Source organism: Cataglyphis hispanica, chromosome 3 (genome assembly GCF_021464435.1).
Source record: "Cataglyphis hispanica isolate Lineage 1 chromosome 3, ULB_Chis1_1.0, whole genome shotgun sequence".
Taxonomy (NCBI): Eukaryota; Metazoa; Arthropoda; class Insecta; order Hymenoptera; family Formicidae; genus Cataglyphis; species Cataglyphis hispanica.
Window position 1 is genome coordinate 11022783 of NC_065956.1, and position 17217 is coordinate 11039999.

Below are 17217 nucleotides of genomic sequence, written 5' to 3' on the forward strand. Positions count from 1 at the left end.
GACACCAAGTTTTCAATGTAATTTTTAATTAATAAATTTAGAAGTAATTATTTTAAGTTGGAATAAATATGAAATATTTTACAGATATTTTTATGCATTTTTACAAAAACATTTTCGGCCTTTTACTACTTTTATTAAATATCGATAGTAGAAAGTTTTAATAAAAGTTAAAAATAATATTGCAAAATAAATTTTGATATAAATATTTATGAGATGTTATATATATTATTGAAATTTTGTAAAAATATATCTATTGTAGATATAACGAAAAATATTTTTGCGAATAATTTATAAAAATAATAACGAATAAATTATAAAAATAATAAAATAATATTATTATAATATATATTATATATTATATATATATATATATATATATATATATATATATATATATATATTAAAATATGACATCTTTAATAAAACATTTGTAAAAAATATTTTTAATAGAGATTAAATCTCTCTTTCTCATCTCTAATATATTCATGATGACATAAATTTGTCGTGCTAGGCGAAAGCATGTATATGCGTGCGCGACACCTGTATACGCAAACACAAATATACATATGATTGCGGACAGGTTGCCAAGTTTGGTGACGGTTAAACGAGCGTTATTGCATGGAGATGCAAGCAGACGGGAGGCACAGTTTTGTCATTATCGTTGTTCCACGCTTTCGTCCAAGTTAGGTTGCCGCACCTTTAGCCATACAGTCGTAAAAAGAAAAAAAAAAGACAGAAAAAAGAAAGAAAAAAAAAAACAAGCGGCTCGCAGTTCTGCGAATGATGCGAATCACGCGTGCTGGGCGCGAGGCCGACCGCAAAATCTCGCCGGAATTTCATATCACGATCCAAAACATTTCATTGGCAATTTTCTCGCTCAGAGCGCAGCCGTTTCTGCGTATAAATATTTATGCACTTGTCGGGAATACGCGAGTCGCGTCTATTTTCTCTTGCACACAAACAGAAAAAAAAACTCGCGCAAAATTAGATTTTTGTAGACAGTGAATCATAGATGTGTATATATTTTACAGCTGAAAATTTTATACATATAGTATACATGATAATATTTTTTTTTTTTTTTATATTTCTGAAATTATATGTGTGACAAGGCAAATTATGCACAACACGTGACATTTAATTATAACTTTTAAAAAATTTTTCCACAATTATTAGTTTAAACATTTATCTTACAAATGCTGGAGAATCTTTTTAATAAATGGAACAAAATCAGAGTAAGGAGCGCCTGACTTTTCGCGTAACGGCGGAATCGCGTTTAACGAGCGGCTACCTGTACAGAGTAACGGTAACGAAAATCGCTCGGGAATTTAAAGGCTAATAGGGCGAAAGAGCCGCACGTTTTCGTCCGTTATATCGCGAACGAGCGATCGAGGATAATGTCCGTTTATCTGTATGCGCTCGCTTGGCTCTAGTCGCCACGATTGCGCTTCGTTCGATCCTATCGATCGTGACTCGCATCGAGAGAACCATTCCCTGTATTCGAACAATCTGATCGGAATCTCGTTGATCGAAAGACGGCAGGTTTTGACCCTTACTGCTGCACTTTGTGCAATCTTTATATCATTAGAAATTATTTTGGAGTACAATTTATCTCTATATACAAACATATCATAAGAATACAATAAGTTCTAAAAAAAAGACATACATAGTAAATATCTCTTTATAAGAAATATTTTAAATTTTAGTATTTTCTCTAAAAAAAATGTAGGATTTTAAAATTATCCTATTTTTTTCTTTACAACTTTGTATTAGTATTAGAGAAAGAGACAGAAGGTGAATGGGATTTGTGAAAATATATAGTTTGAGAGAAAGTTTTCGTTATCAGAAAACTTTGATTGATTTTCACAAACTATTGATATGAGAAACAGCTCTCGTTGGAGAACGCACTTGTGGAATTGGCGCCGCCGGGAATTGACCGCGAATATTGTTGCCTGTGGTTACAATCTGCGAGCGATCAACACTGCTCGTATCGGTTGGCTCCGAAACCAGAGAGATAAATTTAAACGAGATTGTAATACATGTCTTTACGAAGCGAATAATTTTGCGCACGCGACAGATCTAGAAATACGATCGTTTGCCAAGTTTATCGCAAGGTAGATGTTATAAAGTTCTCATATTTTTAAACTAGAATCTAAGAAAAATATAAACTTTGTAAAATAATCAGTTATACTTTTTTTTTTTTTTTTGCAAAATATGTGATACTTTGACGCGACGTGCAATAATTGATTGCGGGCAGTTTATTTACTTCGCAAAAATATTTTGCAGACTCGAATGTTTTTATGAAATGACACAAAGCTGGGCTTTCATGTGCAACAATGCAATGCCAAAATTAGGGTCGATTGGTTGTCGATATTCCAATCGAGAATGTCGCAATTTGGTTTTGCACGAGCGCGAACGTTCCCACGGTTAACGACAGTCACTGCTCAAGCACATATTTTAGAACGCTCGTAAGATGCTCAAACAGTTGCTGTCAAACGAGAACAGGACGACTTGGCATAGTCTCTGATTTGTCGAGACATGTGTTTGAAGACAAAATCTTCCGTGCGTGAACACGTGGCGTCCTCTCCTCTCCTGGCCCTCACTCGTATATTCAGCACTATATAATGACTGTGACATAAATTGGAAAATGTGTGTTACGACGTTTTCGATCAACATTAACATTTCTGTGCGAATTAAATGACGATATGGTATTGGATGTGTGTGAAAAATATATACACATAAATTGTAAATTTGAATTTATATCTGAATCTTTCTCTCTGTTTTCCTACAGAAAATTTTTATTCTTTTATTTATTCTTTTAATTTAATTTTATTTCTTTTATTAAGAAAAAGGAAAGAAAATATATTACATTTTTTTTTTTTCAAGATGTTTGATCAAGATTATATATAGCCGATATATATCTCTCTATATGTCTATAAATGCAATTGCAATTATATCTGCAAACAAATTTTTCAACAATGTCATGTTTTCAATTCTTGAATGAGCCAATTAGATTTAGCATTAAATAAGCCGTATGTTTATTCAGCAATATAATCATCGATTTTTATCTGAATCTTATCTTGCATTTGTATTTAACGCTATCTTTAAATTAGTCAGCAATATAGAAAGATTCGATAGTCGCATTTTGAACTAATTTATCATTAAGGATGTTCTGGATGTACAATAGCAGCAAAAAATTGTCAAAATTAAAAAGAAAATATGTTTCTTATATTTATACTGTTTAAAAAATTAAAAAAATAAATTTGGGTTGTGAAAAAAATTTAAGTATCACAAAATAATATGGATTTTGACGTCTTCGTAAAAGAAAATAGTTGTAATTAAAATTTTTTTCTAATTTATGGCAAAAACTTTTGATCGTGAATATCCTCTGAAATCAATTACAAAAAACAATGAAAAATGAATAATTTGCAGAAAGAGAAAAGGAGACAGATAATATTTTTCTACAATTTTTAATAAATAACTTTTAAACAAATTAGGATCTAAATCAAGTTTTGCACAAATATTTATTAGAATTTTTTAAATATATGTGAAAATTTTTATTTTATTGGTAATATTTTTTCTTTGTCAAATTTATCAATAAGTGCTACAATAAGCGATTTTCTATAAGAATCAATAGTAACTTTAAATTTAAATAACTTCCAAACCATTAAGAGAATTGTACTTAATAGTTTTTGCACAAATATTCAGAAGAAATAGTAGAACAATCTATGAAATTTTAATGCTTTTGTTAGTATTTTGATACATGTCACTTACATCCTTAAACCGCTAAAATACTAGTAGATTTTTTATGCATAAATTTTTTCTTCCATTAATCTGTACTATGCACGCATAAATGCTACAAATAATGCTTTATTCTTGTCAAGTTATTCAACGTTTAATTTCATTTCATGAAACTTCAAAAATGTAAGAGCTATAATTAAATTGAAAAAAGCAGCCTACATTAATAATATAATCATGCACTTGCATAGAAAATTTAAAATTGATTAAAATTTGATTATCACATACGCATACGCATACACGTGCGTATGTGTTACAAATAATAATTTCCCAATTATATGAATTATGCGCTCACATAATTTTATGATATAGTGAACGATTCTCTAAACATAAAAAGCTGTAACTAAATTAATGAAAGGAAACATTTGTACGCATCATAAAAGAATGAATATGCATTATGTAAGCGCACGTGTTTGCCGCAGGAATAATAACTTCTTAACTACAATACGGGCCCGCGTTTTTATTTCTGGCACGTAATAAACTACACAAAAACTTAACGTCTGTTATTAAGTTACATAAATAAAAAATAATAATAAAAAATGATTAATGCGTTATTTTATTACACCATATAAGATGTAAATTATATAAGTAAAATAATATTTCTCTAAAATTACAGGATCATTAAATTTTTTTAGCTTCAATAAAGTGCCAATAAAAATTTAAAAGAGGATTATCATTTGATTGAGAGATCAAAGATGCTATTATATACTATTTTTTATCTATTCTAATCTATTCTATTTTGTAAAATGATGTTACGTAAAAGTCATATCGAGTTTTGAATTGGGGAATATAATAATGGCCCATTGAACAAACTCTCTTGGGAGCTATAACCACTGAATCACAGAGAAATCAAAGAATGTCATTATACACTCCGCGGGGAAAAATGTTCGTGTATTACGTAAGCGTGCGCAACCATTCGTAACGCGTTGAAAACGCCGCGCGTATAAGCGATTTCCAATAATATTTTCACTTCAGCCGTGACGCGTATTGGCAGCGGACGCGTTTGGCCCCGCATCAGATTCCTATCGTCGCTTGTGCAGTGCAATCGGATCTGTATCTCTGATGTTCCTACGTTGTTGTTAACATATCGAGCACAGAGTAGTCCGTTTGATGCAGTGATTCCCAATTATTCTCCTACATCCGTATTTGAAAAAAAAAAAAACGCAATCAAATGCTTTGTACAAGGAAATATATGTTATAAAATTACATTGAAAAAATTCGTATCTTATTGACGGATTTAATGCAACAATAGCCTATGACAGGTTTCTTAGAAATTAAATTAAATTTGCATTATAATTTAGTTAACTAATCAATTATTTATAAAGTGTAGTAAATCATAGAATCTTTAATCATCTTGTATACAATAATAATGCTATTGCAAAATTATATTATACGATCTTGTTCTGGGAGACAGGTTAATAATTTTTCTTATCCAGTTTCCTTAGGCTTTACAAAAAGACTGACTAGTCAAACTTATCATCTCTGAGGTAAGCACTTGGCAAGAATCGATTTTCTATATTAAGATATCGATTTAATTAATCAATCTTTCGATAAGTCAGTGGAAAATTTTTTCTCGTCCTACAAGTTTAGGGAAACGACGAGCGCTTACAATGGCCAGCGAAGTAATGACCATTTTTCTTCGGAAAAATAAGGTTTCTTTATATTTTCTTTTTCCTTCTTCTTGTTTCTTCTCGTTCCTTTATATTTTCTTTCTCATTTTTCGTCTTTTAGGGTCTTTTCTACGGCTATATAGTTATTGAGGATTAAGAAATATGTTTTAGTGATTTTATATGAAGAAAAATAATTTTGTTACATACACGATGTTAAAATGTTGAAGTCGTCGCGACGTGTTCCAACGAATAGGCATCCTTCGACTAACCGGAGATATGCTTTGTTGAGCAAGTAAATTTCATTATGAACTTTCTTTCTTATGCTTAACGTCTGAAATGCGAGGCTGAAAAAGAAGATACAACCATATTTTTTGCATTCTCTCTTTCTCTCTACATTATATGAACTAATTTCTCCATGGCAAACATTTTTTGTAAAATCTTTACGCTACTGTATATCATCCATTTGTATCTAATATTAAATCTAACGATGTAATGAATAATAGAGGAGGGCGGAGGAAGATTTGCCGCGGAATCCAATATATTCTACACCTAGTTGAGCTATTTTCGCTTTCTCTCGACCGATAACAGCAGTGACTAATCATTCAATTTTGCCGGCTATCATTCTGTGGTTTGCAATGTCTGTATAATTACAGACAAAGCAAAAACTTTTAACAGTTCTCACACGACCTCCTAACAATGAAGCAGGAAAGCGAAAACGCCGGTACAAGATTATATTCCGGAATTCTTCTTCGTATGTTACTTGAAAAACTCCGTGCCTGATTAGCAAGGATTATCCGTGCATTGCCGGGCGACCGCAAATCTCTCTCGCTTTTTTTTCTTTGTCTTCTTTTCTTCTCAAGGCGGCACAACATCTGTGTCGAGCTCTCTCGGACAGCGAGATTCTGAAAAGAGGGGAGAGGGTAGAAATGGCGAAGAAAGAGAGTAAATGAATGAGAGTGGCGGCTTGCATTGTGGTAGCCGCGAATGCGGAACCGGCTAATCTGTTTGTTCGACGAACTACTTTCCGGCCCCGACCTCGGTCCTTTCATCTCGTCTCTCGCAATGAGCTCTTCCACAGCTCGCGCTCTCTCTCGAGGACCTCTAATGAGTTTGCGATTGAAGTTTCTCGAGTGTTCCGGAAACTCTCTCTTTCACTTGCTCTCTCTCTCTCTCTCTCTCTCTCTCTCTTTCTTTCTCTCTCATTGTCGTGACGATGAAAACCTTTTACCCTCGACGCGATTCCACTTTCCGGCAAATTCTTTCGTGAAGGAGTATCATACTATCGCTCATCACGCTCATTTATTTGTCTGTACGTGATCGATAATATTCTCGAGTGTCGATGACTTTTAAACTCTCGCCAGCAAACAGATTTACGATTTAGTGTCGTTTACAGCGGCGATTATAAATTATCAAAGTTTATATGTCATTAAATCAATTTTTAGAACAAGTAATGCTGGCTTTCGTAACTTTGAAAGCATAATCTAAACATGCAACCTAGAAATATTATCGTCGTTTTATCTAGGAGTTCTTCGAGTAAAGAAATTCGGAGTAAAATTCTCTTAAAAAAATCAAGTCCATTTGAAATTATAGAATATCATCTTTGTTAGCATTGATATTAGTTTTTGATCGTGAAATTGGGATAAAATTTTGCATTCATAATATGAAGGAGATAATATAAGGAGGAGATAAGGAGTTACGCTAAAAATGTCCCGATTATTCATGGAAATAATGATCGCTTATGAACAGTATGAGAATATTAGACTTGACAGACCAATAATAAATTAGAAGTGAGCCGCGAAGTGTAACAAGAGCAGCATTCGTGCTACTGAGAGAGAGATGTGTGCGGAAAAGCAGCCTTGCAGAATTGCACGGCCGCATTAATGCACGTCCAATGTGCATACATGCCGCCGTATGTACGTCGCGAAGCTGCGAAGGGTCGAAATTGCGGCACATCGAGCGAGAGAGAGAGAGAGAGAGCGATTCTCTATCTCAGCTGCGCGGACGGCTGCTCCTTGTTTCGGGGCGCTTTCATGAAAGCATGAAAGCCTGGTTTATGCATCGGTGTCGCGTCTATTGCGTTCCCGCGTGACCGCGAAAAAGCGGAAAATAGAGAGGAGGAAGGAGAAATGAAGTCGGCGATGTGCAATAAGCTATCGCGCCTTTCCACTCGGCGGACGGAAATTTCGTTCCGCAGCTTGGTTAAAAGGAATTCTTGAAATTCTGTCGATCGTTGCAATAGTCTTACTACGAGCTTGCGTCGATTATAATAGCAATGTAACCTGAACTTAATAATTTATAATTTATCATATTAATAATTTTTCATTGTTTATATATTAATAATTTACTTTTTTTTTTTTTTGTAATCTTATATGGGTTTCAGTTGTGATATTTTGTACTGTGCGTTAACCTTATTAGAAATATTAATTTATCCAAAAAAAAAAAAAAATTTAATTATAATTAAATTTGTTGCGACGAAAAAATCATGAAAATAAATCGACGTAAATCTCTAGTTTTGTTTTACAGATTTAAATCGGCGTGGCCTTCAAAATATTAAAGTTGTGCGTGTATCTATTATCAATCTTGATAAACTACGCGCGAGCGTTATATGTGTGAGAGAGAAAGAAAGTACGCAAGCCGGTTTTGAGAATTAACTTGCAGTTTCCACGAAGTTGTCATTAACTCGTTACGAAGCAGCAGAACACGTTGGCAGTTTTATTCTGACAGAAATATTCGAACGCCAATAGAAATGTGCGACTCTCGTTATTATGCCTTGTATGAGTTATTACGTGGAAAAATGTTTGTTCGGTTCCTCATCCACATCTTTCCTATATATAGCGATCGTTTGAATTTGAGAAATGCGAGATTTCACGGAAATTCTTCAGGATTCTTAATAGATACTAATCACGATCGTAAAAAGTAATCGATGTTTTATATTCCGTTAGGAAAAAATAAAATCTACATACTAAGTATTTTCTCATTGATATATTTTCAATTTAATAATAGGCATAAAATATGCATCGAGAAATCTATTCTTAATTCGCAATAAACGTAAATATTTATAATCAAACATCTTATGAGACGGATAAATGATTAGAAGAAATTGTAACGGACTTTAATCGCCTCTCGACTCTTCTCGACGGTTATAAATTCAGTTCTATGCAATTGCGTGTCAGTGTGCGTTTGTAATCGTCATGAACAATGACGTTGAAGTACGTGAAAAGTAGAATAAAACGGAAAGGGAAGAAAATAAGACGAATGGCGGCGAATACATCTCGCCATTACGGCTCAGAAGCAAGTATGAGCGACGTGAAAATAGCGAGCCTCGCAGCTGTAATAAAGAAGATTGAGCACGCGTGTAAGCAGCAGCCGCGCTTAAGGTCGTTCACATAGAATTCACAAAGAAAACGTTTGCTACTATTTTCTTTTGCGGAACGTCGAATATATTGTAGAAAAATTGAAAATTGAAAGAGGATATTTTTACATGCGTTTTATGGAATATTTATTACTTGGAACAAATACATGAATTGAGCTTAATAATATTATTATAATAAGTATATTAAGTATAGTAATTGAATTATCGCATAAATTTTTTCTTAATGGTTTTACGATAAATGTTTAATATTCTTTGCTGTCAATAATTTTAGTAACTATTAATCTGATTATTGACAAAATTCATTCGACTTTATTATTTGATATGAAAACATCAAACATATTTAAGTTTTCTTTACTTTACTTTTACTTTTTAATTTTGCGAATCGTACGCACAATAATGATGAGCTAATTTCTTCAATATCGCTATGACAATGACACAAAAGTCGGAATCACTTTTGTGATCGCGATGCAACTACGATGTCGGTTCTCGTGTGAATGACACTTTAGCGCCGAAGAATAGCATGACGACGATGGTGGTGAAGACAACGTTGCTCTCTCGGAGAGCAAGACGGCAGAACGGTCGCAACAATCGCTCTCTGCGCACTCGCTTAGAAAGGAAACAGGCTTTCGTCATTCGGCTTTCCATGATCGTTCAATTATTCAACGCTGCTCTCCACGTTGCGCGCCTCGCCAGTCACGACGGACAAGTGTAATGAAATATTAACACGGCGTAATTAGAATTCAATTGGACGTGCTCGGTGCAATCCGGATTTATGTGTTCTAGACTCGAAGAGCATAGAGCGTGTACCACATACGCTTCGTTGAGAACCAACACTATAACCAGTACTATTTGCCGTTGCTCGGTAGCATCATTAATCATCTTTGTGAGGCGTAATTTGTAAAATTAAGACCACGACTATATTATGCGAAATGAAAAAGAGTGAGAGAATTTAAAACCGATATTAAAACCAATTGTGTCAGAGAATTAATCTGAGCTTTGTATATTGTTTATATAAACTTATAGCTGAATTTAGTAGACGCGAAGATTCAATTCAATTTTGACATCGAATATTTTGGTATTTTGCGTGAATACTTACAGAAATATGCATATTTCGCTGTCTATATATCTGCGATTTTTAGATAAAATGCAAACATAATTAATTTTAAAAATTTTATAAAATAGAGACTTGCCAGATACTCGACGTATATATCGTGAAATTAAATGACGCTTAGAATGTTATAAATTTTCAACATTGCAATAAATTTCACGCCTTTAACGATCTTTTTTCTTTTATATCGATATCGATCTTTGTTCTTGCTTGTTTTTATAATTTCTCGTTTAAATCGATTGGTCTAAGGTTGCTCCGGTACTATCGTGGAGATGAGTTTTTGCGTTAGATGCAGATAGAGCGCATCTGTGTGAGTATTTTAATAGGGGTATTAGCGATAAATTTAATACAAAACGCAGTTAAGATCTTAATCTTCAGCTCGTTTAAGTAAACTCATTACGCGGTCCTCACTTTGGAGGAAATATAGCAGCAGCAGCAGCATCGTTAGCATAAACGATGACTCCTTCTCTCTGCTCGGCTGTCGAGCTACATGTTTTAATACGAAGCTCGTTCTCTGCAAAACAAAGAGAATAAACTAGAGAAGAACTTTTGTTTCTTTATTAACGCGTTTGTTTCAACACCTTTGATTAATTCTTCAGATTAATCCTTTTAAAGTTCTATTTATGCGGTATTGCTTGTTGAAAATTAAATTCAAATTTAATATCCGAATAAGCTTGTTTTATGTGCAGTTTATTAATGAACTTATTGAACAAATTTGCTATACTGATTTTAACATGAATTACATTTTTTGTTTATATATTTAATTACAGAAATTATAAAAAGGGAACAGAGAGAGAGAGAGAGAGAGAGAGAGAGAGAGAGAGAGAGGAGTCTGGAATTTTTTATCATATAATAATTGAAAAATAATAAATTAATACCGAGAATTTGTATGTATGTTTAATTATTATCGCGTAATATCGTAAAATTTAATAAAATATTTCAATAAATTTTGATCGATATATTACTTGCGATAAAAATAGTATTTTAAATGTATTTTAAATGTATTAATATTTTAATAGTATTTAAATGCTTCATAAAACTTCAATTGTCTCGCAGAATTTATATAAAGTATTTATTTTTTCTTCATCTTCATTTTCTTGTTGAAATATCCTTTTTGAACAAAATATTAATCCACATGAAATATTGATTCCATTTTCTAAACATAATTTGTTAGCTCTTTGTCTTAAATCGCGAAGTGTTCGCGGGTTAACTCGACTCCGTTAACAAGGTAAATTCTCCCTCGGCAGATCTCGGTGGTGGACTTCATTGACGTCATTACGATCGAGGTTCGCCAGAATGCTGCGCCCACAGTATGGAATAGTTCGGGCTTACCAATTGTTCTCCCAGGAATGCCGTCAATCTCCATTCGTGGAATTGTTACGAGACCGGCGAGCGACGAGAGCTAACGCCACGTTCTCGCCTTAACGACTCGTCTTTATCCCACTCGGTATAAATGGCACCGGATATTATTTTCGTCGCGGAACTCCTCGAAGTCGCGCGATTAATCTTGTAACTTAATGCGGGTACGGTGTAACTTAAGGCCGGGGCAAGTTCCCGGGCTCCGTCGCGTGATTTCGCGACTTCCGCTGCTTCTCTCGATTAACTAAAGGATATATATTATCTTTTCGCGCTGTGACATGAGTGGAGCTAATCTGCGAAGATATAAATTATGATACATTTTATATTTTGCTCACAAAACTCTCGGTATGAACGAAATAATTAATTTAAATCTTTGACACAAAACATGAGTTTTAATTTATCAAATCAAAAATTCTGCATATAATGTAACTTGAAATAATAATTATAAATTATGTGTACGCGCGAATTTATAGATTATAACAAATTCATTAATTTTTCATTACATATATAGTGTGTGTGACTGTTTAATAGATTATTAGAATTTTATTTTTTGATATAATTTCCACGAGAATTTGCTTTAGAATTTGCTGTCATAGCTATAATCTCGCAAAGCATTTATGTGGAAATGGTTGACGTATTACACGTTTATGCATTCTTAAAGAAAAGTATTATTATTTTAAGAAAGAGATATTTTAGATGATTATTTTGAATATATAAAATATATTTTATATTTTTTTTATAAATTATAATTTTAAATTAAAAAAAAAAAGACTTTGGACTTTCATGTCGTGAAGATAATTGTCATCATGAACATTTCATTTCATGATGACAAGTCATTCTTGGTAATTTATGTTGATCTTATACTTTACTTTTTGTTAGAAGCCACTGCTCGATTATTTATCTTCTATCATACATTACAATTTTGCTAGTTTGATCATTCTATTTTTCTATATGCGAGTTATGAATATGAATTAATATCATCACGACGGGATTTAAATAGCTTATGTATTTATAAAATTTTTATCAATTATAAATCTCATTTTTATCTCGGATTAATTTCTCTGGCACACAATATTTTGTCCTCCGTTGTCCTCTTTTATTTCGTGCGCATCGACCACATTCATCACCACACGTGTACACAGTAGTATGTCGCGTATAACATTTCGAGAGGATTTGGTTTTACAGAACATGGAATTCTACTGTTCTCTTTCTCTCTCTCTCTCTCTCTCAATCGAAAGATCTATATATATATATTTCTCTCTTTGTCTAAATTTCCTTGTTTCTCTTTCTCGCGCCGGTCGTTACTGACGGGGCGGTTGGATCGTGGCCAAAATGCCGCCGGTAAAATTAATCGTTCCCTGACACGAATTCCTCTCTAAGTGGGAATACCAATTTGTAGGTGCGAAACAGAGAGAGCGCCCCTGGGAAAGGGAAGGGGAGAGACGAGGGGATTGCCTCGCGCTTGTACGCGCTCGGGGTGAAAGCCGGAAGGTAAAGAGAAGGAGGGGGAGGAGTAGGCGGCTAGAGCGGATAGAGCGGCTCTCTAAACATGTCGTTATATCGAAGCTAACGCACACCCGGCTTACGCTTGTTCTTGGGTTCTCCCAAGAGAACCCAACGACTCGCGGCGCTAGTTATTGGCTGTCGACCAAATGCCCCCGAAGACTTATTCCCCCTATCGAGCATTGTTTATGAAAGCAACGCGACTACAAAGCGGCATACATAAGTCTTTCCAACTGGCCAGCCGCGATGCCAAATTAATTGGAATCGTCGAATTCTCAAACGGGTGTCGAGCTGTCATATCATGCCTCATAAACTCTGCTGTAGATGCTTCTATATTTCTAATTTTAATGTGTACACATTTGGCGCACAATTTTGAACCTTTCTTTTTTGAAGAATTTTGTATCAACTATGTAGAAAATCATAAGAATACAATATATATTGAACAAAAGAATTTTAATAGCAGCGTACACACATAATGTTTATGTACAATTATTTGTAATTTTTACTTGACGAAGAAAAGCATATAAGAGTTAAAATACCAAACAATGCAATCTATTGTGTACAGGAAAATTGTATGATCAAGTTGTATCGTAAGACGGGATTATATTGTACTGAGGTAAACGTAGTCTCAGCTTCTTTCTAAAACAATAATTATACCGCTGGAATGCGTCTCGTGCTAGCGGCATATCCATCAAGTTGAGAATATGCCGACAAGGTATATCTCGATGTTGTTTTACAGAGAAAATGGAACGGGTTGTGCTTGGCTCATTATAGTTTGCATAGTTGCTACATCTCTGTGACATTTGTTGCCACATTGTATGATAATCATTTCTATCAAAATTTGTATCAAGTCGAAATGAAAAGTAGCAGACAAAAATGAATGATATATATTTTTCCGATATAGATAAAAAACACAGCTTTCCAGATTCCGATATCTTTTTATATGCACAAGAATTTAATTTAATAAATTAGAATTCTAGAGTTCAAATTAGATAACGAACGATGGAATATTCTCGGAAAAGACTATTTCGACGAAATAATCTCAAGTGCAATCGTTATACATTTCACATCGATGTGAAAGGAATCATTTATGTGTGTTACAGATCGGAAAGACGTCGTTCAGCCGAAGCGCGGTTCCGTCGGGAGATCGAAGGAGAGAACCGCACGGTAGGCTGACGCCGATGGGGAATATCCCCGACATGGCTTAACTCGCGACAAGCGGAAGACAGGTGGAGAAGAGGAGTCTCAAGAATGCACGGATGATCACCGAGATTCCCTACAACGTTGAAAGTAATGACGAATGGTGTCGAGTGGTATGTTCGTCGAGGGGGAGGGGTAGTAGTGGCTGTGATCGTCGTAGTGTCGTGTCTCGAGAATCAGTGTGTTGTCGGTGAAGAGTGGTGAGAGAGGTATATATCGGGTTACACGATCTTAGCTTGGCGAGTAAGAATTAAGAGCAAGTGCGGTGAAAAGAGCTCAAGGTGGATAAGGTGTACGCACGATAAGAGAAAAGGGGGAGAGGGAGAGGAAAGAGAGATTGAGCCGGATATATCGCGAATTACGTTGAGCTAGAGTAGCCGCGAGAGAGTGAGTGATGTGTTCGATGGACGAGGCGCGTCTCGCGGGCGGTGGTCGGGGTAATGATAACGCGTGTAATCGCACACGCTACCATTGCTATTTGGGATCCAAAGTGAGAAAAGGTGGGCAGTCGGTGACCAGGCTGGCGGGCGCCGGGGAAAAGTTTCCAAGGGCATGGCGACCACGCCACTAGGCGGTCGCCTCCCTAACGTAAACCGCAAAGGACCATCTCCGTGCGTCGGTGGTGGTGGTGCTAGTAGTAGTAGTAGTAGCAGTAGTAATAGTAGCGGTGGCGGTAACGGCAATCCCAATAACGGTAGCAACAACGGCAGTAACAACGGCTTAGCTAATAGCAACGCCGGTAATCAATCGAAGAGACAGGAGAGAGCGCTGATCGGTAGGGAACACCGCGATCATCGTCACCATCATCATCACCATCATCATCACCATCATCACCACCATCATCACCATCAGGGTCGAGACAAGTCATCGTCGTCGTCGTCGTCATCATTGTCGTCGTCATTGTCGTCGTCATCGTCGGGCCAGCAGCGTGAGCCTAATAAAGCAAGCACAGTGGCTGCTAACGCCGGTGAACTGGATCCGGCCGCGACGAATGCGACCAATAACTTTGAGTACGACGACAACGAATGGGACATCGGCATAGGTGACCTGATAATCGATCTTGATGCGGACATTGAGAAGACGAGGGACGAGAAATTGAGCTCGGGGACAGGCATGGCTTCTACGCCTGCCTCGGCAGCATCGGCACCGAATAACGCGAATCATCATCAATTACAAAACTCAACGAGTCTCAACTCCTCCAATTCCTCGTCCGTCCCGTCGTCTGGCACGAACGCCAGCAGCCAATCTTCGTCGTCCACTTCGTCATCGTCGTTGTCGTCGTCCTCCTCATCGTCTTCATCGTCGTCGTCAACGTCCTCCTCGTGTGGCGTGAACTCCACGCGATCCAACAGTCCCGGTAGTAGCAACGGCGGCGGCGCCAACGGTGCCGGCAACGCGAACGGTACCAGTAACGCCAACGGCACCGCCTCTTCCGTGGTCACCGGCCCCGGTAACAAGCAAGCGTCGGGCGTGAACGTGAGCGGCGTCAACCACGGTAACGCCGGAAATCCCGGCAAGATGGCCGTTGAACATTCGGCCACCGTCGACAAGGGCCTCAAGATGAAGATCAAACGCACCAAGCCCGGCACCAAGACGAGCGAGGCCAAGCACGAGATCGTCAAATCGAACGAGATCAACGGCACTGCCTCCTCACAGGATTCGAACAACGGCACCGCCGCGTCTTCGACATCCTCGTCCTCTACCGCCGGTTCGGCCTCCGCGTCGGCCGCGGTCGCACAGAACTCACAGAACTCGGAATGCGGCGCGACCGGCAGCGGCGGCCAGTCGTCCTCGTCGAACAAGTCGAAACCGAGTCACTCGCCGGCATCGGCCGGCGGCACCGGCGGCGCCGCGCCCTCCTCCACCGCCGGTTCCAAACGCGGCTCCAGCGGCCATCGGCGTGACAAGGCGCGCGACAAGCACGATAAGCCGCAGAGCAATCATACGCCTCAGCAGATTAAGCCGGAGATGAACGGCACCGCGCGACCCACGCCGCAGGGCCAGAACTCGGCCGGCGGTGCGACGCAATCTCAGGGCCCAACGCCGGCCGCCACGGCGCCGCAACAGACCCAGGGACCACCGCCCAGCTCGAGGACAGGTTTCTCCGTATCGCAAGGCCCCGGGCCGCCCGCGACCAGCGCAGCAGCACCCTGTCCACCGCCGAGTCCGGCGAGCGCCACGGCGACCGGCGCGGCGGCCAAGCCGGAGCAGACCAAAGTCGCCGCGGTACCGGGCCCACCGCTTACAACCCCCGCTGAGGAGGCAATGGACACTGCCGCTAGTCCTCCGCCCGCCAAAAAGATGAAGACGGAACCAAAGGTAAGTGTAGCTTATAAAATTGTTATTTTATCTTGTCGCAACATCGGCGATTCACGTTGCCTTCGTAGTATTCGCGGAAAGAGTTTTCTGCGAAATTTGAAATAATTAATTTTTTTCGATATTAAATCTCTTTTACAACTTTTTAAATATTATTATTCGATATTTTAATCATAATTATAATTTCTCAAAATTTAGATTAAGACAAAATACATTTCGAATTAAATTATTGGCATATAATATTTATTCTTATTCGTTTTTATTTATAAAATTTAATCTTTGAGAAATTTTTTATTTTTTCTCAGTTTGTGGGCAAAAAACTAATGGCTATATATTTTTAACTCTAAATTTCACAAAAAGTAAGAATATATTCACTTTCTGCTAATTTTGAAATATTCTGTATAATATGTTAACGTCACTATATCATTGCTTCTTCATCAATATGTGCCAGAGTGTTATCCGTCACTGTGATTTCAATCGACGGAAAGATGACAGGTATATTATATTAGATTGTCTTTTTTTGAGAGACGAGGAGCTGAATTAAATTTGTAGAACTTTTTTCTCCACGTTAGGCTGTTGCGTAAGAACGGAAAACGTGTTAACAAGAAAAAACAGGAGAACTTCTTTTCTCTCTTTCGAGTTATTCCGGCCGGAAGATGTAATATGTAATGCTGGTTTCCGGCAGCTCGTTAGTCGCCACGAGTTTGAGCCAGACCCTCCTCCGATCTGTATCTTCGCTTCGTCGGCGGCGACGCGTAACGTTCGTACGCACCTAATTCATTCGCGGCGAGATGAGAGTCGGCATCGAATCAATTACATAAATTCATATGCATAGAACGCGAGCGGACCGCAACGAAGCGATATTGCCCACGATACGTGCACGTGTACGCGTCAATGCTGCGTTCCATTTCGCTGCGCGCAATAAAAAAAAAATTTCACTTAGAAGCTATAGG

General features: G+C 37.4%; 1 protein-coding gene across 3 annotated transcripts in view; it reads left to right on the top strand.

The window, feature by feature from the left end:
- Positions 1 to 17217, top strand: part of LOC126859217 (zinc finger protein 608-like) — a 149359-nt gene that overhangs the window by 68105 nt on the left and 64037 nt on the right. For all 3 annotated transcript variants that reach the window (XM_050610244.1, XM_050610246.1, XM_050610247.1), the window contains one exon: positions 13852 to 16267. In XM_050610244.1, the coding sequence (XP_050466201.1) occupies positions 14501 to 16267 (1767 nt within the window). In that variant the 5' untranslated portion in view covers positions 13852 to 14500. The remainder of the gene's footprint in view (positions 1 to 13851; positions 16268 to 17217) is intronic.